The sequence below is a fragment of the Microtus oregoni genome, unplaced genomic scaffold (assembly GCF_018167655.1).
Source record: "Microtus oregoni isolate MIOR12 unplaced genomic scaffold, Mior012 000025F_ref0000491, whole genome shotgun sequence".
Classification (NCBI taxonomy): domain Eukaryota; kingdom Metazoa; phylum Chordata; class Mammalia; order Rodentia; family Cricetidae; genus Microtus; species Microtus oregoni.
Window position 1 is genome coordinate 13202498 of NW_024543084.1, and position 26732 is coordinate 13229229.

A 26732-nucleotide genomic window follows, 5' to 3' on the forward strand; every position below is an offset into this window, starting at 1 on the left:
GTACAAACATCTCATTTAGATGCCACTTTCAATTTTGGGGGGTTTATGCTGTCTATTATTATTGTTGTTGTTATTATTTATTTATTTAATTTTTTGAGACAGAATTTCTCTGTGTAGTTTTGGAGCCTGTCCTGGAGCTAGCTCTTGTAGACCAGGCTGGTCTCGAACTCACAGAGATCAGCCTGCCTCTGCCTCCCGAGTGCTGGGATTAAAGGCGTGCGCCACCACCGCCCGGCTGGCCTCGAAATTACAGAGATCCACCGGTCTCTGTCTCCCGGCTGGGATTAAAGGTGTGCACCCTCACCGCCCGGCTTCTCTATTTCTTTGTCATTTACCATCCAGCAAAAGGCGAGGACAACCTGACTCCCCACCCGGAGATCACACTTCGTGGCCAATCCTCTCACTTAGTCCGGCGCTATTCTCCAAGGTGTACACTGGCGCTCACAGGCGAGCCAGGCACGTCTCAAACTACACATCCCAGAACCCTCCCAGGACAAACGTCATCAGAAAGTGCCGCGCGCCGCTCAGGCTGCAGGTTCCCGAAAGCCGGCTGTGGCGGCTGCAACATGGCGGACGTGCTGAGCGTTGGGGTGAACCTGGAGGCGTTTTCACAGGCCATCAATGCCATTCAGGCGCTACGCTCCAGCGTGAGTAGGGTGTTCGACTGCCTTAAGGATGGCATGCGCAACAAGGAGACGCTGGAGGGCCGCGAGAAGGCCTTCATCGCGCACTTCCAGGACAACTTGCATTCGGTCAACCGGGACCTCAAGTAGGTACTGGCTGAAGGAATCCGGGTCGAGGACCCTCCTGGCACCTATCCCGCCGGGATCCCACTTCAGTCTTTCCAGACACGGGCTGCTCTTCCTTGTCGTGTTTCCACTGTCTATTTCGCTTGTCCCCAGGTCCCTACCAGCCTCTCAGGGACTCCTTGTCCCTTGTCCCGTTACCTAGTATTCGTTCTGTTGGCCATTTGGTTCTGGTTGTCTTCTGCGGTCCTCGGTCTCCTTTGTGGCGGTCACATTCTGACGAGGAAACGTGCTCTTTGCAGGAACGTCCACTTCACTAATCTTACCAGTTTTCTTACCTGTAGGCCCCTGGGCACCATCACATCTGGCCAGACTACCCGTTAACGCTGTTGCTGGCTCAGTTTAGTACCCGTCGGTCCGACGAGCTCCAATTCCCATCCTCACCGCCGGAATTCATCGGTTCCACCTCACCACACTCTCGAACACTACCCCCTGTTACCTTTTTGCCTCTTTCCATTTCTCCTCAGCACTTCACCTTCATTCCTTTTGTTCAGCTCCTTCTTAACGGAGACCTAATCTCACATCCGTCAACTAGGCAAATTCCTCATGCCTATCCTATTTTTAAGGAGGAAGGATTTATCTAGGTTCACAGTTTCAGAGGACTCAGCCCACTGCAGTGGAAAAGGCATAGGAGCATCTTAGCCCCTAATACTTCTTAATTTGTGGTCTTGGGGATTGATTACATATTTACTTTTGTTCTTATAAGACCCCTTCTTTTACTTCATTAGTGTGTTAAGAATTAACTGATCCGGGTGGTGGTGGCACACGCCTTTAAACTCCCGCACTCAGAGGCAGAGGCAGGCAGATCTCTGTGAGTTTGAGGCCAGCCTGGTCTACCCAAACACTTCCAAGGCAGCCAGGGCTGCACGGAGAAAATGAACTGAGAGGACATTTGTCAGATACCTGGTCCATAGTAGCCCCACCCCCACCCCTGACAGGATCTCTTTGTATATCCTTGGCTATCATATCCTCAAACTGGATCGTAGACCAGAACTCACAGAGATCCACCCGCCTCTGCCCCCTGAGTGCTGGGATTAAAGGTGTGTGCAACCACGCCCAGCTTAGTAGGTATTTCTTGTTTGCCTGAACTTGTATTCTTTTCTTGTCTTAGAAGGTTAGAATTTAAAGACTTCGACCTTCTATTTCTGAAATTGGCCTTAACAGGAGCAGCATTTGGTGAGCTAATCACTTAGAGTCTCTGGACAGATTGGGATTCCTTTCTCCCATCCCATGTTTCTCCACAGTGCCTGGTTCTTACACATGACAGGCAAGTTCTTCACTACTCAGCTAAGCCCCAGGACTCCCCACATCCCCCAGTTTGGTCTGGCAGGATGGAGGAGGAAGTGGTAATCCCTATAACCCATATCCCTTAGATTGCACATGTACACATTGTTGATTGCAGTGTCAGCAACAGGTAATTCCTGCCCTGCTTGAGGGTGACACCCCACCCCCATCACCATCACACACACTTTCATTTCACTTTCCCCCTCTGGCTTTCTAGTGGGGGATTTCTGGTGGGTGGCTTTCTAGTGGCTTTTCACTGTAGAAACATTGGCGATGTTGACAAGAAGATGGTGGCTGATTGGTCTAGATTGGTTGCGGCATGGGAGTGGTTGACAGAGGCTTATTGGCAGTCCTCAGAATCCACTCATGGAGTATGTGGTTTCCCTGTTAGCCCACTTTCCCAGGCCTCTCCCTAGTTCCCCTGCTAGACTGAGTGCGTTTGTTTGACACAGCCCCTCGATGGTGTCTTCCCATTCCCTTTGTTTATTTTATCTCTTCTTTGTTTTGCTAAAGCTTTGCCATCTGTGAAGCTTCCTGCACAAATCTATCCCAATGTGAAATGATAAATAATCATGATTTATTCAGGTACTTGCTGCTCTGCCAAATGGAGTGATCAGCACGTGGGTCTGGAAATCCTGAATGAGAGGTAGTTTTATGTCACAGTGCAAGGTCCCAGACCGTCTGCTCTCCTCTCTAGATGGATCTGAGTTGTTAAACCCTGACTTCTGGGAAACCTTCCGTTTCTCTGTCCCCTTAGATTTGTTTCCTTTTGGAATGGCATGAGACACCTACATTTTGTTTTGTTTTGTTTGTCTCACTGTGTAGCCCTGATTGGTCTGGAACTTGCTATGTAGACCAGGCTGGTCTCAAATTATCATGAATCCATCTGCCTCTGCCTCCCTAGTGCTGGGATTAAAGGGCTGGGCCTCCGTGACTGGTTTCCACTGTATGTTTGAAATGACAGCTCTCAGGCATTCTCTTGTTAGTCCCTAGTCTTTTTCTAAAGCTCTTAAGAGACGTGTGGTGGCACCAGCCTTGAACAGTGTGCTCGACTCTGATGGAGTGAAGTAGACTCAGGTTTATGTTTTGTCTCTTTTTACTTTTAGTGAACTGGAACGTCTGAGCAATCTGGTAGGCAAGCCATCCGAGAACCACCCTCTTCACAACAGCGGCTTGTTAAGTCTGGATCCTGTGCAGGACAAAACTCCACTCTACAGCCAACTTCTGCAAGCCTACAAATGGTCCAACAAGGTAAGGGGGCCGTAGACGGAGCCAAGAGAGCGAAGCCCAGTGTTTCTCCCAGAAATGCCGAGCTTGAAAGCAAGTTCTCTTTGGCATCTCGGAATCTGCATGAGCTATAGAGTTGGAATTTTAGGGTTTTCTATAAGTGCTATTTCATCCCTTTGAAGCCTTTGGAGTTGATAATGATGCTCCTGTAGTTACATTTGGAAAGGGTTCCTAGATCAGAGGTACTTAGCCTGGAGATTGGTGTGGAGAGCAGATTATGGAACCCTGGATGGTCCATGTAGTGTGGTGTGCTATGGTGTATTACAAACAGTGTGTTGTGTTGGTACAGAGGTGTGCTGTGGTGTGTGCCTGAGGAAGGTGCATCTGTCCTAGCTTTCCTCAGTTTATCAGGAGGCCTTGACTGTTAGAAGTTGAAAGACTGGCGATGGGAGGGCTTAGCTGCCCACATTTGTGCAGCCTCGCATTGTCTTTTCTGTCACGGTGGAAGACTGTCCGGCGAGTGCTGTTGGTTAAAGGATGCTCCACTGTCTCCTACACACATCTGAACGTGTGCTACAGTGTGACTGTTGTCATGTGGTTGAGTGGGCAGGCCCATGGTGTGGCTCTCCAGAAAGCCGGAAGAGGAGAACTCAACATTTGTCTAGAATAACAGGAACCACTGGGCTTCCAAACCCTGAGCAGTTTGCTGGCCTGTGAGTTTCTTTTGTGTGTCTGCTGTGTGTGGTGTGTTTTCCTGCTGACAAGAAACTGGCGCATACTTGAGGGACAAGTTTGGCGACCTGTTGATTGTGAATGGTTATACTCCTCCAGGTCCACCCTTCGCCCTTCCTCTCCTGTGCGCTCCCTGTGTCTGGGAGACAGATGAGCCTTGATAGTCTTTCTGCTGTGTCATTTTTTTCCTTAGAATTTCTCTGGTGGGCTTATTTTAGTGTTTTCTTTGGAGTGAGCTGGAGATTCAGGAAGATGATTCTCTCTGGGGACTGAAAGAATTTTGACTCTGAATATATTGATTTGGCTTTTAAGACCTTTCCCCCAAATTCTGTGGTGCCAGGTGTAGAGACCCACCCTGGAGTCGGAGGAAACTTCGGCACATCAAAAATGATCAGTAAAATAAACGGTCAGGGAACTAACTCCGTTTCGAAGCTGAGTCTTGAAGGTTAACGTGTGCATGGCTGTGCCACTTAGGTGCTGCTTAGGGCTTGCTGGCTTTTGTTGCTCTGAGACTCTCCTAGTGGAAGAAGGATTGTCTAACAGCTGCAGAGTTCTGCATCCTTATGCCCAGAGAGCTCCCAGTGACTGCTCGGTCCTGTGCGGTGGGTGCTTTGGAGAGGGTTAACTGGATCAGTGAGCGGGAGTCTCAGCTTGGCTCATTGGGGTGGTTTTCCTTGGTGTTGGAGAGGGCCATTTCCTAAAAGAAGAGTGTGCTAGTCTGTTCTCATTATTGTAAGGAAGTACCTGAGGTGGAGTAACTTTATAGAGGAGAGACAGTTATTTAGGCCTTGGTTTTAGAGATGCCAGGTCAGGTGCTGCCTTGGCTTGATTCTGAAGAGGATTTCATGGCAGAGAGTATCATAACAGTAGGTGAACATGTAGGAAGGACAGAGCTCATTGCCAGACAGGAGGTCAGAGAGGCTGCTGTCCCTGGTTGACCTAGGGATAAGGACCTCTTAATAGGTTCCACCTCTTGGTTTTTCCAGGCAGGGTCTCTTTGTAACTTTGGAGCCTGTTCTGGAACTAGCTCTGTAGACCAGACTGGCTTTGAACTCACAGAGATCCGTCTGCCTCTGAGTGCTGGGATTAAAGGTGTGTGCCACCACTGCCCGGCAGGTTCCAGCTCTTAACAGATCATCACTATGCTGAGGACAATCCCTCTCACCTGTGAAGCTTGGTGGGGAGGTGACAGCCCTCACTTAAACATACCCACCCAGAGCAGAAGGCACCAGGCAGAAACAGTGGCAGTTGCTGGGGCCAGAGCCCCTTGCTTTCTAGTCTGCCCTGTGGAAGCTTTCTGGTTTTCCTGGGGGGTGTGCCTGGTGAGTGGGTGGAAGCCGGTCAGCAGATGCGTGGCTGTACTCGACTCCTAGAAAATCCAGTGTTTGGATGAGGAAGTCCTATTGCTGTGTTACATTGGTGGAGAGCCCGAACAATGAGAACTTTTTAGTGGGATCCTTTGGGCTAGGTGACAGAGATGCCTAGTCTTTCATTGAAGTGATGGCAACTTATGTTTGAACAATGCTACTTTCATAACTTAAGGAATCAGATTGGCTGTGAAAACAAGTCCTGGCCCTTGCCTTTGTCCTAAGGAGGGGAAAAATTTTTATTAAGGAAATGAATATGTGTGTTTGGAATCTTTGCCTCAAGATGCTACAGGTTAAAATCTTATGGAAGCTTGTCATAGATTAAATCCTATAGTCGCTGTTGGAGAGCTTTGAAGGCTTTAGGCGTGGACCTGACGCGCAGTGATGTGGTGATAGGCTTATAAAGCCACAGTGTCCTCACTGGTCCCTGTGTCACCAGCAGAAGAGTTCAACTTCCTGTGTTAGAGCCAGGCAGATTGAAGCCCCGGGAACTGGCCTTGTCATAGCGCCCAGCTGGACTACAGTTTGAGTTTGGTTGTTGTTTGTTTGTTTTCCCCTGAAACTTGATGGTTAAGTTTTCAACTTAGGAAACATTTCTCCCCTTTGGCCACATCTTAGAAATTCATGTGATATTTTATTCATACTTTTTTTTTAAATCCATTTAGTGTGCATGCATTTCCATGGCTTATCAAAAGGCAGGGAGTACATTGTATGTGGGTCTTCAGACTTTCTTCCAGGGAGACATTACTAATCAGCTGTTGCATTCTTTGCTGCTCAAGCTGTTTGTGGATTGGCTCTAAACTGTATGAATGCTCTGTGGCTAGGCTGCAGGAGACTTGACTTCTGTAGCAGGACATGACTCAGGGAAAGATTTAGGATTATGGGAGCCATAAAACCAGAAAGGGATGAAGAAAGCCAGGGTGAGGGTACCTTATGTATAGTTTTCCAAGAAACTAAAGAAATAGCCTTAGGAAAGAAACCAGTATTCTCATTTTCAACTGTTGACATGCAAGAGGCCAATCATTAATTATGTGTTTTTCTTGCTTCTGTAAATGAGAAGAGATTTTAATTGCTAAGCCTTCACCATTCATCATTTTATCCAAGGAATTTAAAGCAGTGTGTGCAGTAATGTGTGAAGGGAGGTGGGTATCTTGCCCATGTCAGCTTTCTGTGCTGTGCTGAGAATGGAAGGGCACGGGAAAAGGCTTGGACACCACCCATTACGTGGTGGGCTTCCTGTGCTGGTGGCCATAGAAAGGTCTCATGCATGTCAATCACTACTCATTTTCTTTGGAGGAATTTTCCTAATTTTTGTAAAGTCAGTTGGAATATTAATTACATGGTAGTTGGCATAATTGTTAGAATAACACATTCAAAGATTAATCTAATTTACGGAAATGGTGTCAAATCGCTGTGAGCAGCACTTTCCCCATGCTGATTCGAGGAAAGAGCTGAGCTTCTGACTCCGATGCACCTATAGGTAATTGTTCAGCAGAAGGGTGACAAGCTCTCTCCACTTGGGCAGAAAATAATTGGCATCAGCACTGTCCCTGCTGTAGTCAGTGTAGACTTTGTCACTTGTCATGCTCAGACATGAGAGACTGAACTTGTCCTGAAGGTCCCTTTCTGAGGATTCCAGCCTCTTGTCACCAGCCTTTTAATTTCAGGCATTGATGATTTTCACTTGTTTGTGGCAGAGGCTGCTTTGTGTAAAACCCTCTGTGGTCCCAGCAGGAGTTTGATCCCAGCAACTCCTGTGCCTGAAGTTAGAAGGTCCACAGATGCTTAAGTCCCTCACATAAAATGATGCCGTATTTGCATTTAACTGTGTACATTGCCTTTTCTTTCTTTTCTTTCTGTGCTTTTGGAGATGGGTTCTTGCTGTGTTGCTGAGGCATCTGCCAAGTGATCCTTCTCCCTCAGCCTCCTGAGTAGCTGGAATGTAAGCATGCACTACCATGCCCACTTTCTCCCTTGTGCGTCACATGGTCACTGGGTGACATGATACCCAGTACCATGCGGTTACTGTGTGGATGGCTGCTGCACGGTCTTTCCCAGACAGTAATGACAAGGAATAGCCTGTAGACGTTAAGTATAAGAGCAGTATTTTCCACTAGGAGTTGGTTGAGCCTGCAGATTCACCAACAAGAACTGGGGGAGGGCTCACAGCATTGGCATAGACGAACCCACCATGATTTTGCTTTTCCTCGGTGATACTGGGATTAGCAAAGACTCCAACTACTTGAGTTGGGAAAGACCAACAGAGCAAGATGCTGTTGCTGCCTCTCTCTCTCCTTCCCTCTTCATTCTACTTTTCTAACATCTTTAATGTTTGTTTGTTTATTTTTGGTTTTCTTGGTGTAATAGTCCTGGCTGTCCTGGAACTCACTTTGAACACTAATCTGGCCTCGAACTCAGAGATCCTCTGCCTTCCCAATGCTGGAATTAAAGGTGTTTTACTGCCACGTCTGATTCAATGCTCTATTTATTTATTTGTTTGTTTGTTTGCTTTTTGTTTTTTGAGACAGGGTTTCTCTGTGTCTCCCTGGCTGTAGAACTCACTCTGTAGACCAAGCTGGCCTCAAACTCAGAGATCCGCCTACCTCTGCCTCCCAAGAGCTGGGATTAAAGGTGTGTGCCACCACCGTGTGGCCTAATGTTTTATTTTTAAAAGAAGGGTTTTAGGCTTGCTGCAGTGGTGCACACCTTTAATCCCAGCATTTGAGGGGCAGATGCAGTTTAGGTCAGGAAAGGCTTTATTCTGCTTAGCTCTCTACTCACCTGTCCCTGAGGAGAGTTGAGGCAGGAACTTGAAGGCAGACCTGCTTACTATTCCACGCAGCAATTTCTCTGACCAAGGAACTCACCTCGTAGCCAACAAAGTACAGCAGGAACCATGGAGGATGTTGGTTCCTGGCTGACTCCCATCCTAGCTTGTACTCAGCTAGCTTCCTTATATAATTCAGGATCACCTAGCTAGGGCTTGTGCTACCACAGTGGATGGGGCCTTCTTATGTGGGGGTCCCTGCAAGCATCAGTGCTAGCAGGGAAATGAACAATGAGAGGCAAGAAGGGAAACTTGGCTCAGCCTGGCTTAGTTGGTACTAGTTCAAACTTCTAGAGAGTCTGACATGGTACAATTTTGGAAAAAAGGCTTCCTGGTATAATATAATCCCTTATGCACGAGGAGGCATAATTACATTGAAATTCAAAGTACATGTGACTATGAAGATGGGTTCTATAGCTTAAGGGCCTAGGATCTGTGTGGCCTCTATAGCATAGAGGTCAGCAGGCTATAAAGGACCTGTGACAGCTCCCCTAAGGATGAGTTCTGTTGACTGATAAAGCTAAAAATAAAGGTCTAAGGAGGGAGGAGCTGGCATAAACATTCTGAGGCTTTGTGTCTGGTCTGGTGCTACAGATAGCAAAGATCATGTGGTCATTAACAATATCCACCCACTCCCAACCTTCTGTGTGGAAAATGGGTATTCATTTTTTCCTTTGGGGAAGACAACCCTATGTGATTAATATTCCTGATTTCCATAGCTATCTGTGGGTGCAAGGACCTTTGTGCTCTCAATACTCCTACAATCAAGACTGTCCCCTTCAGACCTTCCTATAGACCAGTCTGATCTGGACAAGTCCTCAGTTGAGACTCAACACTCCTACATCAGTTAACATTCAAGACTGTCCCCTTCAGACCTTCCCATAGACCAGTCTGATCTGGACAAGTCCTCAGTTGAGACTCCCCTTTCAGATGACTCTAAGCTATGGAAATGGTTGAGTAACTAGGACACTGGTACAAACAGGTCCTTGTGTTTGCCTGACAGACACTTTACTGACTGAGCCATTTTCCTATCACTACCTATCAATAATTTCTGTTCTAGTGTCTTCCTTGCCAATAGACCAGGCCCCGACTATTTTCTGTGCATATCTGACATGTTTAAGGGCACAAGTTCACACAGGTGATGATGGGATAACAGTTACCTAAATATTTGTTATTTTGGTACCTGGTACTATTCTGGGAAAGGTGTTAGGTACCAGTATTACAAGTGCTTTCTCCCTAACCTGGCCTCATGGCACCTACTGTCACATGCCCACCTGCTGGCAGAGTGGAACAACTGGTATTGACTGTCTAGTTAGCCTTGGACCTACACCTCCCTATAGGAGGAGTTTCATGGGAGGCATCACAGACTGCATAGCAACACTACTGAACAGGAAACCGACATCCAAGCACCCTGCTGGCCCTCCACATGTCCTGAGGCTTGGACCTGTGCAGGCCTGGATGCAGGTTTTAGAGTCAGGCTGCCTGGGTTCTGATCCAGCTCTGTGCTCACCCAGTGCCTTGGCTAAGTGGTAAACTTCCTGAGTGGGGGTGTCCTGACTGAAATGAGGCTAGAACTAGGGTTTGTATCATAGTGTTGGTGAAGTAGAGATAATGTCTTTAAAATGCATTGACTGTTGATTCTGGCATGTAGCTCAGTAGTAGATCGTCCAACTGTTTTAGCATATAAGAGGTCCTGGCTTTCATCTTCAGATGGCAAAATAAAAGCCAAAACTGACCTTAGCTAACTCCCACATAGTACGTGTTGAATGAATGGTGACTGTGCACAGCACATGGTCGTGTGCACATGCATGTGCATCTGGCGTGTACAGTTGTGCAGCTGTGTGCTCACATGTGTGAACTCAGGGCCTGAGCACCTTAGTTCACAGTCCTTTACCTCAGAGTGTGAGACTAACCTTCCTGGTTTTCTCCTTAGCTTTCTAAGTTGGGCATGTTTCAGAGAGATGATTAGGAGGTCTAAGTGATAAGGTAGGGCTGATGGTACTGAATACATAAGCAGCAATGAGGAGAGACTCCCAGGATGCTCTGGCCTCCCTGTCCCTGTCATTGTCACCAGATCTCCCACCATTATGTTTGTATTGTCTCCGGAAGGTCATCAAAGTACCTGAGCAAGAGTAGCAACTCATCACACATGAGTGTAAGTTAGTATGAGGGTCAGGTCTTTCCTTGTAAAACCTGGGGTGTAGAGTGAGGCATTGGGAGTTTGGTGAAGGGTTGTTAATTGTGAGGCATACAGGTATGGAGAGCTTCCTTAGAAGAAGCCACAGAGAGGGATGAGAAGGCCACAGGGATTTTCTTTCTGAGCCCAGTCGAGCAGACCCCAGTGTCCAAACCGTAGAAGATTCACCTGGAGGTTCAGAAAGACCTCTTGTCAGTTTAGAATTGTGATTGCTCCCATGGTCCTCTGCTTCAGGGGATGCTGTGTGCCTGCCTACTGCTGTAGGAACAGGTTGAACACAAAGACCAATTTGGAAAGAAGAATTTGGATTATTCCCAGTTAGTCACTGGCATTATGATCAAGTGAGTTTTGTGCCCTTCTGGGCAGCTACTGGTTCAGAGTTGTCACCAGGGTAGGGTAACCCACTGTGGTGACTAGATGGTGAGCAGTCATGTGGCTCCTGTGCCATCTGATGCCGGTGGGCTTCCACAGGCTGACTGAGGGGTTGGGCTGGTTGTGCTTGGAAGGCCCTTTCTGCTCTGACCCTGAAAGGCCCAGTGGCAATATTGATGCCTGCCTGTGTGTAGGGCGGAACGCTTCCTGGGACTGGAGAGGACCTCTCCCCGCTCTTCTCTTCTGAAGCATGGGGAGCTGCCGTCCATGCTCCAAGCAAGTGGCAGAGCAAGGCAGCCTTGAGGGCTCAGTGGAAAATTACCTTGCAAAGCTTCTCCAGAGCCATGGCTCTTGCAGTGCGCCCGTATAAATGCTAATGAGAGTCAGGTGATGCCCCATGACGGAAATGGTTTCTAGCCCAAGGCTTCAGGCCAGTCCACATCTCAATGTTCTTATTAGTTGTGGTTTGTGAAAATGGTCACCTTATTGTTTCTGTGACCCAGAGCTGGTCTATCCGTGGGCAGCTGCAGCTCTGTAACAGACCTGTGGCCTACTTTTCTTTACTCCCGCTCCGCACCTTTGTTTCTGCAGTGCTAGGGATGGAACCCGGGGCCTTATGCACACTCTGCAAGCACTCTGCCCTGAGCTGTACTCCCAGCTTTGCTAGCCTTTGCAGGACAGAAGGAGTGTGCGGTTTATATATAGTCCAGAGCCTTTTGTAGATTGTTCCTTCCCTGCACTGTCCATGTCATTTCTCCTCAGCCTCAGTGCAGTGGGTGGGAGGGAAGCATGTCATTGTGTAGACAGGGAATTGGGGTTGTCTCTTGTTCCCCTGTCTCTTCCTGGTGGGCAGGCTAGAGCAGAGCTGTAAGATAGTGCTTCTTCTCATTGCTCCGCTCTTTCTGGGCCATCTCATTAGTGCCGCAGTTCACGTATCACCCCAACCACCACGCCTACCTCTTCCAGCCTAGACTCCCCTGAGATCGTTCCTGTCTATCACAGTGCCCACAAGAAAGACACTTGTCCTTTGCTACTCTGGGACTCACAGACATGCAGTCCAGATGGAAAGTCTTGCTCCGCTGCCAGCCCTGCTCCTCATGGTGGGACCTAGCATTATGGACAGGCCCTGCATTAGCGTGAGTGCTGGAGCTTTCACAACCACCAGCAGCTCTTGTGGCCGTCTTGTACCATCCCGTCCACCCTCTCCTCAGGCTGCTGCTAAGGGCCGTGCTCAGCTGCTGTCTCTGGCATCTCCTCTCTAGTGAACTTGTGTGCTCCAGATTTCACGGCATGGTATCTGTCACTCTCCAGTGATCCCTAGGGAATGATTCCAGCCCCATTGTTGGTATGAAAGCATTCTAGCAACAGTGCGCACGAAGCTGAGTGTTACCCAGCCTCAGTTTCTGAGAAATGGTCCTGGCAGTCCTGCCTGTGAGAGTCGCTCTGATGGTGACTTGAGTGTGGCACAGGTGAGTTGGCTTCCATCTGTGGTCTCCAGGTGTCTCGCGTTACTTCCCACTTGCCCTCCTCAGTCCTTTCCATCTCCTCTTCCTGCAGAAACAAAAGGAAATTTCACATACACAGAAATAAGAATTACATAACTCTTGTCATAGCTGCAGCTGACAACTTGACATACCCGGAAGGGAAGAGGGAACTTTAACTGAAGAATTGCCTCCACCAGATTGGCCTGTGGGCATGTCTATGGTACATTTTTTTTGGACTAATAATTGATGTAGGAGGGCCTAGCCTACTGTGGGCAGTGTCATTTCTAGGCAGGTGGGCCTGGTCTATATAAGAAAGATAGTTGAAGCTGGGCATGGTGGCTTATGCCTTTAATCCCAACACTTGGAAGGCAGAGACAGATGGAGCTCTGAGTTCTAGGTCACCTTGGTCTGCAAAGTGAGTTCAGCGATGGCCACGTCTGCACGGAGAGTACTGTCTCTTTTAAAAAAACAAACAAACAACAGCAACAACAAAGAAAGGCAATTGAGGGTGCCAGAGGGAGCATGCCAGGAAGCAGCCTTTCTCTGTGGTTTCTGCTTCTGGTTCCTGCCTTGAGTTCCTGTCCCAGCTTCCCTAGATGAGGGACTTAACCTGTAAGTCAAATTAAACTCCCCCTCCTCCCCGTTGCTTTTACTCGGTGTTTTAGCACAGCAGCAGAAAAGCAAACGAGGACGTTTGGTAACCGAGCTTGATGATTCAGAACATTTTACAGTGTTGCTTCATTCATCCTGCCCAGAACGCTTTTCTTTTTGGTGAAGGGGTAGGGCTGGTCAGGTCACACTGTGGGCCTGGGCTGGCCACAGCTTCATAATTCTTCTGCCTTTGTCTTCTGGGTGTTAGCATTACTAGCGTGCACTCGTCCCCTCCCAGCAGGACCGGAGTGCTTTAAAGCAAGACCTAGACACGGTGTCATTTAGTGTGTGCATTCTTCATTGTTCTGCTCTGCCTTCCCTCTCACCGATGCTCTTTTGCGGATTTTATCTTATAGAACGAATTGCAGTCTCCCAAGGGCCTCTGCGCATGTTCTTCCATCTCCCGTCTCGTTTCTTTGTGGAAAAGTCTTGGTCACTTAGGGCTCGTCTTTCTGTTCCTTGTTTTCTGAAAGCCTGCGGTGTATCCAGCTAGGTGTCCCATTGTCACTTTTACCTCGCTATGCCTGCTTAACTGCCTGTCTGCCCTAAGCCTGCTCCTACTTCGGGCAGTTACTGAAGCCTGTAGGGTCTTAGTGTACTGGACACAAGACTGATCTCCAGAGTGGTTCTGATCTTTCTGGTCTTTTATGTTGATTTTCAGTGCCTTATGAGAACTGTGTATGGATGGCATCTCCAACTCAGGGCAGGGCACACAATGGGATTTCAAAGAAGTTATTGCTGTTGACTTGCTTTGTGTCCTCCTCTCTTTTAGATTTTGTCTTTCCCTCGTCTTGGCCTTCTGCAGATTTCCTCATGCTCATTAGAGGACCGTGGGAGGAGGTGTGGATGTGGAAACAAGAGCCTTCTCTCTCCACCTCTCTCATGGCCATCCCTGCTCTTGGGGCTTCTCGGGGCTGAGGTCAGGATTCTGCCAGATTGGGAAGATGAAGTGTGCATCTATTTTGCCTCTTGCCTGCTGCACTGTCCTTTGGCTCGGGACTTGCTCTCGGCCTTTCTCCCGGTGTGGGCGTTCCCTTGCTGCAGTCCCTCATTTGTTTGGGAGATGCAGCTCACTGCAGTTCCTTGGGCTGGGGAGGCTTGTTGCTGGGGTTAGTTCCTCCTGGCAAGGGCCGGCCTGGGCCTCTTCTTGCTGACTTAACAGGGACTGGAGCTCCCCTCTCTTGGCTCTACTAGCAGGTTCTGGCAAACCAGAACTTCTGTTGTCTCCCCCATCCTCAGACTTGGTTGTGTAACCACAGTTGTTCCAGCCCTGTGAGCTGGAGGTGCTTTCTCAAATGGCCAGCATTATTTGTTGCCCTCTGAGGAAGCTGAAGCCATGACTGTGCTCTGCTGTCTGCCAGCCCCTGCCTGGGGTGCCTGGTGGATTCGTGTGTAACCCTCCTCTGTCCTGTAGAGGCAAGCGGAGATAGTCTCATCTGTCACTGTCCTTTGACCTTTATGTGGCTGTACTGATCACACTGTATTAAGGCTTGTCCAGTCGTGCCCCCTTTTTTACAGGATTGGAACTGTGGGTTCCTTTGGATACCTAGTATCTGGTAGACACTTGGTGACCGAGACTCACCCTGCTTTATTTTCAAGAAAACTCAAGGGCTATGCCTCTTCAGCTGAGCAGGAGACCCCAAGGGCTCAGCAATCAGCTAGGCCACCATACCTCTTCCCAGTTAGGATGGTGGGAGCCACGGTCCAGACACATGACATAGTAGAGAGACTCATCAGTGACGGTTGTGATCCTTTAACAGGCAGGCCAAGACCCAGCCCAGGTGTGGGTGTGGTCAGAGAGTCCCTGGCTGTCATGGGCAGAACAGCCCTAGGCCCCTCCTCATTAGAGAGGCAGCTGCTGATACATTAAGTTGGGGGTCTGTGCAAGCAACTGACTTTTGTTCTGGGACTCTACATGAAGGAGAATTGGATTGCCCAATACCTACAGCTAACCTCCCGACATGAGAGGGAGCAGCAGTGACTGACTGCCAGGGAAGTGCCAAAGCCTCTTGTCTTCCTTTTCAACAAGAATCACAGTATTCTGAGCTGACGAGCCGCCAGTTGCTCTTCTCCCATACACACCCACCTGTGTGTTCTAGGTTAGAGAGTGACATTGCGTCATTTGCTGTTCCCAGTCAGTAGGCTTCTCAGACATTGGTCATCTGTCAGTGTTGCCCCCCTCTCCTGCCACCTGGAGTGTTCTGAGCTCAACTCCCCAGTGCCTGTGTATTGTTAGAATCAGTGTGGTGAGAGTGTGCAGGTTTGCCTGTGCTCGAACAGCTGTGTGAGAAAGAGCCCTCACTTGTTGTAAGGTACTAAGTCATAATCGGTTCCTAACTGAGGGCAGAACACTCTTTGCTAGGACATACCCGATCTGTCCGTTGCAGATGAACTGGGCACTACTGTTGAGGCACTTGCTGTGCGGGCATTGTTCTGGACATGGTGAATGAGGGTGATACGTATCCCCACCTGGGGCTGAGCACTCTTAACGAAGAAGAGTGCAGTGCCCCAAACCCCTGGTTTTAATTATGACCCTGGCCTCACTGCTGGTCTCTCTCCACATCTTTTCTTCAGCCAGGAGCTTTAAATGGCTCAGCATACTGTTCCCGATTGTCACAGAGAGACGTAACTCACAGAGGATAGCTGAACATTGTTGGAACACAAAGGCACATTTGTCTTGCTGTCTGGGTATCTTATATTATCTTGTTCGTATAGTTGGCTGCATTTTAATTCTGCCCCTGAATAATATAGACGCAGCTCTCTAGTGCTGTCTTGTACACTGGCTTATTGGTCTTTAGCATATGACTAGTTAGCTCTTAGCCTGTTCCAGCCCAAAACTGCGCTTGTTTTAAGGGGTTCTCATTGATTTCAAGAGAGCACTAAATGTACGTCTTTTGTGTCCAGAGGGAGAAAGTTACATGAACAACTTTAGGATGCTGTTACAGTTGCTTTTCTCACTGTGATGAAACACCTAACAAAGCCAACTCAAGGGTGAGTTTATTTGTCCACACAGTTGGGGTGTAGTCCACCGTGGTGGAGAAGGCTGCAGCAGTGACCAGGTAGCTGCTCACATTGTACCTACAGTCAGGAAGCAGGGAGAGAGGAGTGCGATGCTCCGTACGTCTCCATTCTGTTCAGTCAGGACCCCAGCCTGCAGAGTGTCCCCACAGACACGAGGTGATTCACACCTGGTCAGGTTGACAGATAAACCGTCACACATACTAAGTTTCTTGCACAACCAGCTTTAAACCTGGCCGAGTTAGTCTAACTTCCCCCAAGTTCATGGCATGGGCTGGTGACACCATAGCAAACAGTGCTACATACTTCTCATGTCTGCAGGAGAGGCCCTCCAAGGCCTATTGGAACTGAGTCGTAGAGTTGAATGTCTGTGCTACCCTAACGAAGTGCTTGCCATGCCTGTGACTACCTTTCCTGTACTTGGAGATGTTGCGACCATAGTGTGGAATTCTGGTTCCTTAGTCAATTTATTAATTTATTGGTGGGAGATTCATTCTTTGTAGAAGATCTTAGAAACTTCAGCTTGCCGCCAACCCCCCCCCCCCCCCCCCCCGCCCATTAATCTAAGAGCTTTTGCCTTTTTACCTAAAGCCTTTACAGCTTTGCTTTGGCGTGTCCAGAGCAGCAGCAGCACTGATCTTGTGCTTTGCTCTGTTATTAAGTACAACAGTCACCCCATAACCACGGCAGCCGCTGAGGTGCTCCCGGGCAGGTAGCGCATACAGTGCGGACACTGGGTCAAAGGATGGTTTCCATCCTGAGGGGAGTGGCCAAGGTTTTACCGCAGTTCTCTGTTACGTTTCAGTGGCTGTAACGAAACACTATGATTTGTTGTGTGATGTTTTATACTCTTGCTTTTTGAGGGGCCGACCACCCAGATCCCAAATAAATTACCACAAAGGCTTATTCTTAGTTTTGAATGCCCGGCCTTAGCTTGGCTTTTTTTTTTTTTTTTTTTTTGCAAGCTTTTCTTAAATTATCCTGACTACCTTCTGCCTCTGGACTTTTATCTTTCTCTATTTTTTATATTTCTTTACTTCTTTCTCCGTGGCTTACTATGTAGCTGGGTGACTGGCCCCTGATGTCTTCCTGTCCTTCTTCTGTTGCTCCTCCTCTTCCTCCTTTCTCCTTGTGTGTATAGCCAGCCCGGCCTATCCTTGCTCCTGCCTTGCTATTGGCCGTTCAGCTCTTTATTAGGACCATTAGGTGTTTTAGACAGGCAAAGTAACACAGCTTCACAGAGTTAAACAAATGCAGTGTAAAAAAAAAATCACACACCTGAAAATAATATTCCCAACAATGACCTAGGCAACTTCTGAATGAAAGCATTTAATTGAGCTTATGGTTTTAGAGGGGTAAAGTCAGTGATGGCAGAGTGAAGGCACAGAGGCAGAAATAGTTGAGAGCTCACATCGTGATCTGTACGCAGGAAGTAGAGAGAACACGCTGGGAATGGCGTTAGTCTTTTGAAACCTCAATTCCTGTACCCAGTGACACTGCCTCCAACAAGGCTACACCTCCTAATCCTCCCCAAACAGTTTCACTTACTGGGGACCACACATTCAAACATGAGCTTATGGGGCATTCTCATTTATACCACCACAACCATTTTACTGAGAATAGCATGTAACTTAAAGCTTATAACTTACTTATTTCTAGAATTTTCTATGTAACATTTCCAGACTGCGACTGCTGATTGTGGATAACTGAGACTATGGGGAGCCGAGCTGTAGTTGTGGGGATGATTCTTTTCATCTGAGTCAGTTCAGACCTCCTTCAGATGCTGAGTCCTGAAGATTCATTTTGCTCATGTGTACGTTGGCCTTCCATCCCTACTTCAACACCCCACCTGGGGTCTCCATTACTGATATAGCACCCATCTGGTGCTCCATCCAGTCATCCAGCCGTGGGAGGTTTGCTTGTCTCACCATTTGTTTGTGGTGTGGTGTGTTTGTGTATGTGTGTATGCACACGCACATTCTTGTATCTATACACACATGCCTCTGTGTGGAGGCCAAGGGACAATCTCGGAAGTAGTTTCTCAGGCACTATCCACTTTTTTTAGTCAGGTTTTCCCACAGGTGGGCTGGTAAGCCCCAGGGATCTTCTCCGGAGCTGGGATCACAAGTGCATGCCTCTGTGCCTGGCTTTTAAAATGTGGATTCTAGGGATGAAGCAGGTTCTCATGCTGCTAGGCAAGCACTTTACTGACTGAGCCATCGCCTCTGCCCTTCCTTCCTATTTAAAATCACATTTTATAATTCAGCCTGCTTCCCTGAATTGAATCTATCCATTCAAGCCAGTGTGTCGTTCACAGCTTCTGTGATGTGCTGGGGCCACCTGAGCATCCAGAGAAACTATATTCTCATTCTCCAGTGAAGAGGAAGCAAGTAGGCCAAGGATTTTGTGTGAAGAGGGAGAAGTGCGTTTTCCTGTTTAAACCAGTGGGGTAGTTTCACTGTCTTTACACAGTCTAAAGAGACTTCTTTTCTAGGAAGGAATGCACCTAGCACCGGACAGGCATGTCATAGTCACTCAGTAGGTCTTTCACTGCCCTGAGCTGTCTTCCCTGTGCCATATCCCTTAGGTGACCCCAAGGCTCAGGTGGGTGTCTGTGATCAGTTGCTGTGATGACATGACCAAGGCAGTTTACAGAAAGGAAGGATTTATGTGGGACTTCCAGAGGGTTATGGTCCAGGATGGTGGCTTGAAGTCATGGTGGCAGGCAACTGGAGCAGCAGCTGAGAGCTTGCATCTAGGGTTGCAAACAGGAATCAGAGAGGGCTAATTTGGAATGGCTCAAGTCTTTTGGAACTCTAAAGCCTGCCCCATTGCTTACTTCTAGCAAGGCCACAGCCACTACAGGTGACCAAGTGTTAAAATGCCTGAGACTATGGGGGGCATCTCATTTAAATGACCATAGTGGGATAACAAAATTAAAAACAACAACAACAAAAGCAATCTAAAGAGCCAGCAGTGAGTTGTGGAGACTACCACTCTCTGCCCTTGCTCAAACAGAGCAGCTGGGTTGGCTCTAATCATCTGGGTGCACTCAGACATTGAGACTGTAATGTGTTTTCCCATCTCAGACAGGTAACCACATCATCCTGCTGGCAGTTCACAGGAATCCTTGACCGAAACACTGTACTCAGGGATCTCTGCAGATGAAGCCAGGATGTAGTAATTTCCTAGCTAGATGTCTGGTGTGCCTTTCCTGTTATGTCCTCTCCAAGTCAAGAAGCATCGTTCCCAGTCACTCAGCTGTAGTGGGCATTCCTGCTGTCCGGGTACAGTGTCAAAGCCTTGGGGGGGATGTCGCTGGGGAGCAGAAGCTTCTCTGGTAAATCTCCCCTTCCATTTGGTCTTGGAACAGTGACAACACCTGAAGTTTGGGTGGCTGGCAGGAAGCGTCTGCTGCTGTGAGTGAGCCTTCGCCTCTTGCCGGCAATCTCTACCAGCGTGTCTGCCCCATACAGCCCCAGAGTGCCTTCAGAACACAAGTCTGGTCGTACAGTGGACTCCATCTCTCCCTTTCATGTGACTCATGGTCCCTGTTTTGTGTGTTTGTTTAGAGTCATACACTGGGAAAGTTCTGACCCCAAGCTGGGATGATACCCCTCTGTGAGCTCTGCCATCTGCTGTCCCCATGATAGTGTCATTATGAACTGACTCAGCTGAACTCTAGGTACTGGACCAGGACCGGGGACCATGTCTGCCTGTTCATACTTATATTCCAGTATCCACCAAGGCTCATCAGAAGAAAATAAACCGACAGGAACACCTCGAGCTAGAAAAGTACGTTATCATGCTCACCTTCATGAGAGACAGAGATGGGGAGCAGAGGTGTGCCCCACTTGTTGGTGGTTTGGGTTCTCTGACATGCTGCAGGAGACCTGTCTTTGGTTTATTCATTCTACTCAGGGTCAGGCTTCCTGAAGGATAATGTACATTAAAGTTTTTTTTTTTTTTTAAACCAGTTTGGGGATATAAACAGAAGGCAAACTGTCTTGATTATTTTGAGGCAGAAGGAAAGGGGCTGGATAGGATAAAGTGAAAGTTAGAGAAACACCTCATAGCCCTGTGCAGCTGTGAAGCATGGACCTGGTTACCACCTTTTCAGATTGAGAGGGGTGGTGTTCCAGATGGGGCTACAGCATTGACCCTGGGGCCCTGCTACCTGGGATCACGGTCTTCTTCACTGGGCTGTGACCTTGGATGTGACCCCTGTAGACAGTCTACACTCAGGGTTGTTTTGAGCCCAGAGCTTAGAATAAGTAGCTGATGTGCCAGGACCTGTGAACACATCTTTTTTTTTGTTTTGTTTTTTCTCGAGACAGGGTTTCTCTGTAGCTTTGGTGCCTGTCCTGGAACTAGCTCTTGTAGACCAGGCTGGCCTCGAACTCACAGAGCTTCACCTGCCTCTGCCTCCCGAGTGCTGGGATTAAAGGCATGTGCCACCACCACCGCCTGGCTCCCTGTGAGCACATCTTACAGTGATTAACATGGTATGTTCTATTTATTAGGCTGTTTGAATCATAACAGTATAACTTAAAACTATGGCTGATCAGGCCAGGGACAGCTTAGTCAGTGAAAGGCTTGCTTTACAGGCTTGAGAACCTGAATCTGACTCCCCCAGAACCCTTGTAGAAAAAGCCAAGTGTGGTGATGCATACATGGAATCTCAGTGATAGGGAGGCAAAAATAGGAGGATTCCCCAAGGCTTGCTGGTCTACTTGGTGAGTCCCAGGTTAGTGAGAGAGCCCATCTCAAAAACCAAAGTGAAGGGTACCTGAGGAATGACATCCAGAGTTGTCTTTGTCTTCCATAGGTGTATGTACACACACACACACACACACACACACACACACACACACACACACACACAGTGTGACAAATCAACTTAATTTAACAATTAAATTGTTATTAGCCTACGTATGAACAGAAAAATCTTCCACCCCAAATCTGTAGGTGTAGGCATGGTTCCTGTTCCATCAGTGCATCCCTTCTGGTTCTGACAGGGCTGGCTAAGCAGGGACAACACGAGTGTCCTGCAGTAAGATGACCTAGTCTTTTTGGCCCTGACTTCCTCTCTCTATTAGAAAACCCATTTCCAAAGTTGAAGCTCATCCTGTGTCCTTCAAGGCTTTACCCAGGCTTTGCACCCACCGTTTGCTTTTCTCCTAGATGCACCTTATTGCCACAGGAAGGGTCTGGTGTTGGTCATTAGCTGGTGAAGGTGGCCACAGTATCAACAGCTGTCAGGAGAGGGGACACTTCAGGACACTTTTCTCTGCAAACAGAGAGGGAATGTTTCAAAATACTGAAAATGGACTCTTGAGCAACACATGAATGGCAGAGCTGTGACACTCGGGGCTGGGGGTGGGGCACTGAGTGAAGGTGCTGTAGAAGCCAGAAAGAATGTCCTGAAGGTTCCATAGAAGCATGGCTACTGCTTTGGGGGTGGACCAACACCTGGCAGTGTGCAGTGACTTTCCGCAGGTGTTCTTCTGGCTGGTATCAGAGAAAGCCTTTTTGTTGTTGTTGTTGGTTTTTGAGACAGGGTTTCTCTCTGTAGCTGTGGAGCCTGTCCAGGAACTCACTCTGTCGACCAGGCTGGCCTCGAACTCACAGAGATCCATCTGCCTCTGCCTCCCGAGTGCTGGTATTAAAAGTGTGTGCCACTACTGCCCAGCCAGAGAAAGCCTTTCTGAGCTAACATGTCCAAGGTGGTTCTAGAAGGACCATCTGTGTTTTGTGGTTGCAGGCTGCAGGCACCTGCACTTTATTGCCAATGTGAATGTCCTTGTAATGCCACAAGATCACTTGCAGTCTTGCCTCATGGCAGAGGCCTGACTCCTTGTACCAGGTACACATTTAAAGTAATCAAGACTTGTCAAAAAAAAGTGGAAATCAACATTTTAACTGCTTTTGTTAGTGTTTTTACACCTTGGAAACATGTCCTTTCCATATCCTCAGGCAGCCTGGCAAGGAGATGAAGTTCAACTCGTGACCCTGGGCAGGCTGTGTGGTTTCTCTCGAGTCTCAGTTTCCACATCTTTAAGTAGGGGCATAATGGTTTTTGTGGTGTTGGGGTCTTGTGGTGATTCCAGGAGCTAACACTGGTAAAGAATGTGCATGTTAGCTCTTAGTGTGTGGTGATGAGATGTGTTCCTGAATGTCCATGCAGAGAACGTTGACCTGAGCCACTGTTCTCCTGAGGAGGTAGGGTGTGGGAAGTCATGTCTTCCAGCAGCACCGAAAAGCAGACAGGGTTCTCAGGCTATGTCGGGCAAGGCACATTAATGGCTGCTTTCCCGAGGATTTATTTCCATCCGTCATGTGCAAATGGCTGTGGGTGTGCAGGCTGTAATGGATCTTGTGTTTAAGGCTTCCATTGTCATGGCTCAGCAGAGCCTTCCCTGGACCCGCCCCTCAGATTGCCTCCCAGCTTCCAGAGCTACTGCATCTCTTCAGCCCATCACCTGTCAGCTTTGATTTGGTGACTGAGACACAGCTTGGAGCCATTGGCAGATTGGCCTTAGGAGAAGCTAGGCACTGGAGCTTGCCAGCACAATTTGTACTTTGATTAATTTATTTAATCTATCTTGTATCAACCTGCAAGGATAATTATGCACAAATTACTGTTTAAACTGGAAGCTGGTCTCCCCTCCCGAGACCCATGCTGGTCCACAGCTCTTCACCAAAGTCTTTGCAAGAGTGTTTCTTATTCTCTTGCCCTCCCTGAGATAGCAGGCTCTCCAAAGTGAATACCCGAGTTTGAGTTAAAAGCTCCTGAGAATGGCAAAGCCCTGGTTTGGATTCTGATCCCGCATGTCACATCTCATGGGCAGAGAACTGGTCCTTTTATCTTTGCCTGTGAGTTCAATTCTTTTCTCTCAGCAGTGTGGTTTTGTGGCTGGCTGCTGCTGCTTCATTCTTTGAGTCAAGTGGGATTTTCAGAATGGGGCTAGAGCAGGTTTCTATGTTCTTTGTGAGCATGGGGAGGGGTTGTGAGGGGGGGCACACTCACAAAGTTGGCTCTGTTTTATTGACTGTTCCTGCTGCCGATTGTAAGGCATGCCAATCTTTTGTGCCTCTGTGAAACTACTGGAGAAAGCAATCCACTGTCAGATAATTCTCAGAGCCCACGACGGCGGGAGACATTTCGATGTCAGGTTTTAGGATAAGTGAATTATGACTTAGTGATGGTGGGGTTGGCTGTGGAATCTTAGCTTTGCCTGTAGTTTCACTGAAGCTATGAAGATGTGGGCTTTTTTGCTGTTGTTCTTCAGTGACCTTCGCTTGAACTCCCAGATTACAGACTAAGAGACCAGTGAGCCTTGCTTCTGTGAAGTAGGAAGAGGGAGACCAAGCCCACATTGCCTGAGAAGACGGAGGAGATGGACAGTTCTGTTGCCGTTTCCATGCCTGGCTTTGAAATGGACACATTCAGCTTTTTCCCTTGGCTTAATAGAAGGTTTTTCCTTTTAGCATTTTTGTACAAAATTCCTGATATTAAAAAAGATTGTTGGGACTTGAGAGATGGCTTAGCAATCAAGAACACTGCTTTGATCCGGAAGACCCAGGTTCAGCTTCTAGCACTCCTATCAAGAGTCACACATCCACACGCTCAAGCACACGAAGAAAGCTTGTCGTTGCTGCTGTTTTTCTCCTGAGGGTGCATTCTACTGTGCTCATTACATCCACCTTGAGCACAGTCTTCATTGCTGTCATCAAGTAGGAGTCTCTGAGGAAAGAGATTTGGGAAGTCTGTTGACTTGGGACCACCTGCTGGAAAAGCCCAGGTCCTGGCTTAATTTGCAGGTCACTTGCTGATTTGGTATCTAGGAAACGAAATCCAGCCTTCTTGTTGGTTTATATTTATCCAAGCCTAAATAAGGCTGAATGAGGACCCATCTAAGTTACTCCTGGTTATTTTAGGCAGGAGGAAGCTGGCTACAGGTGTAAGAGAATGCTCGAACACCACACACAATGTGGGTGTGGTCCCTCCTGGAGATGTACCAGCATTTTCACACCTAGCTTGTGGTGACTCAATGTGCAAATTTCAGGGAAGCAATTGCTTACAGTAAGGTGACTTTCCCACTCTAGTATCAAAACCTTTGCTCCCTAGGGACTCATGAATCAAGAATCAAGTCCTTTGAGCATGGCAGTTCCTGTTGGGTTGCCAGATGAGGATGCAGAGAGGAAGGCAAAAAAGCCTTCTTTTCCAAGCAGCACTATGACGGAGGTCTGGACCGTGCACACCTGCCCTCCCCTGTCCCAGACAGGCACCAGCGCTCTACTCCTGCTTGACTGGGCTGGCTGAGGATTATGTCAGGTGTGCAGTCTGAGGCTCACTTTACTTGCATCGAAGTCCTTTTAGTAAAGGGCGCATTTATTGGGCATTTATGGAACTGAAGGGCAGGCCATGTAGGAGTCCTTTTAATGACAACTCCTGAATGAGTCTTGACTCTCCTGGGCCTCATGGTCCCTTTTCCCTGCTTCATTGTGTCTCTGTTGGGTTTTCCAACTATAGTGGTGGAACAAGGTGGCCCTGCACTTCTGAGATCACACCTCCTCAGCTTAGTTGAGCACTGTGGGCCCAGGGAAGGATCTTTGGATTCTAGTTTTAAAGAGAGGATTGGTGGTCATCTGACCCAGTGTTCTCATTTCTTGTTGGAATGGCATATTGACTTGTAACGTAATTATTAGCCAGGTGTCACCTTTTTGTTTGAGAGCTCTAATCTTCCATTTTCCTGTTAGGACAGCACCGCCTGGTGATCTCTGCAGCTATAGAAAGACTTATCTTCACGTCCTACATGAGCACTGTCTGTTAGAGACTGAATAACGAGGTGTGAGAAATGCCGGCACTCATCCTCCCTAATGAGGTTACCTTATCACAGGCATGAAATAAACAGTATGCCCTCGTTATTGTGGTGGGAATGAGAGGAAATGTTGTCAGTTATAGCTGAAGGACAGTGCAGATTGGGAGCACAGTGCAGACATGATGATCAAGCACTCGAACTCAGTTTCTAGGCTCAGACTGGTTTTGCCGTTCCCTTTCTGGGTGTCCTGGTCCATGTGACTTCTTCTCTTTATGCTTCCTTGTCTAAAAAAATGGGCTACCACCTCACTGCTTCACGGAATCGTTGGAGGGCACTTGGAACATAGTAAGGGCTCAGTAAACAGCTGCTATTCTCGGCACCATCATTCAGCATGAGTGGGCTGTGCTGGGGTTTGACTAACAAGAGGTTTTGCATCGCCTGCAGATTTAATGGCTTTGGCTGCTCAGTTGGCTCCAGCAAGGGGATGGTAGTGGGGCGTCTCTTCTGTGCTGATATTAGTCCAAATGGCGTTCCCCTTCCTAATGCTCTGTCTTGGAAGCGGCTTATCAGTGCTTTAGTGAGTCTGAGGCATCTTAATAGCAGATTTTATTTGTGGTTGGCAGTATGAGTTGACCCACATCTAAATCCTTCTTGATCTAATCGTCTCTGCTATCCTGTTTGATCTTGTAAATATTAATTTAGTCTGTTTGTACATGTGGTTTCCAATGGTCCCAAGGTTAATTACTGTATTTTGTTTATAAAGTGCTCACAGGAGGCTGGGCATATTGTGGAGGACTTAGGAAAACTATCAACATTTAGGTCCATAGACTGCAGTAAAACCTGATGAGCATCAAAGTGAGAAGAATCCCCAGTTCTTGTAGCTTGGTGAATGAGTCCTGCTGGAGAGATGGCTCAGCGGTTAAGAGCACTGACTGTTCTTCCAGAGGTCCTGAGTTCAGTTCCCAGCAACCACATGGTGGCTCACAACCATCTGTAATGAGATCTGGCGCCCTCTTCTGGCCTGCTGGCATACAGGGAGGCAGACTGTTGTATACATAATAAATAAAATCATTTAAAAAAAAAGAAAGGAAACAGTGAAGTTATGTATGGGGCAGGGGACTCTCAGCTAAGCCTGCTTCTCCTGGCTGCTCCCTTTTGTGTGTAACCTATAAGGCTACACTGCAGCCTGTTGTCCTCCCCGCTTCCTCATGTTTGGGCTGTGCAGAATAAGTAGGACCTGCCCGAATTGTCCTACTGGGCATGGCTGGACTCTAGTCTCCTGTTATCCTTTTTCTGGACCATAGTTTGCTTGGTTTTACTGTTACCTTTTGTGCAATCAGGCTCTTGATGTAATTAAAACATTACAGGGACCCGCTTTGCCTCCTCCATTGGGATCTTTTTGGCCACAGAAGTGTGGCACATGATGGAGACATTTTTCCACAACAGGGAGATGCTCCTCATGGATATAGTCAGTGACCATTATCCCACACAGTGCCGCTTAGCCACATGCATCCTATGAGCTCTTGAAATGTGGCCATTGCTACCAAGGAGCCAAAATTTCAATTTTAGTTAGATAGCCACCAAATTCGAGAACATAGGTCTGGAGACAGGAAGGACTTCTGGGCCATATAGACAAAACCAACCTCCCTTTTCTCTTAATTACACATATTCACAAAGTCCCCTTTCCTGTCCCCAGGGCTGGGAATCAAGCCCTGGGTTTCCAGCTATGTAGGTGAGCTCCCTGCAGTGAGCTACGTACCCAGCCTCCACAGCTTGGATGGGAGGAGGGCAAGACAGGCCTTTGGAAAGCATTCGTTGTAATGATGAGATGCAGAAGAAAGCAACCCTCCAATGGAGGGGAGCTGCACTCTTTTCTCTCCGGCATGGTTAGGTTTTAGAAAAAAGTATGATGGGCTTCTGTGTTAATCCTTTCAAAAATCCA

The 26732-nt window shown here is 47.9% G+C and overlaps 1 protein-coding gene across 1 annotated transcript in view; it reads left to right on the top strand.

Annotated features, from left to right (window-relative positions):
- Positions 1-546: 546 nt before the first annotated feature.
- Positions 547-26732, top strand: part of Med27 (mediator complex subunit 27) — a 177602-nt gene continuing 151416 nt past the window's right edge. Inside the window, exons 1-2 of the mRNA XM_041674846.1 lie at positions 547-769; positions 3197-3341. Of these exons, the coding sequence (XP_041530780.1) occupies positions 567-769; positions 3197-3341 (348 nt within the window). The 5' untranslated portion in view covers positions 547-566. The remainder of the gene's footprint in view (positions 770-3196; positions 3342-26732) is intronic.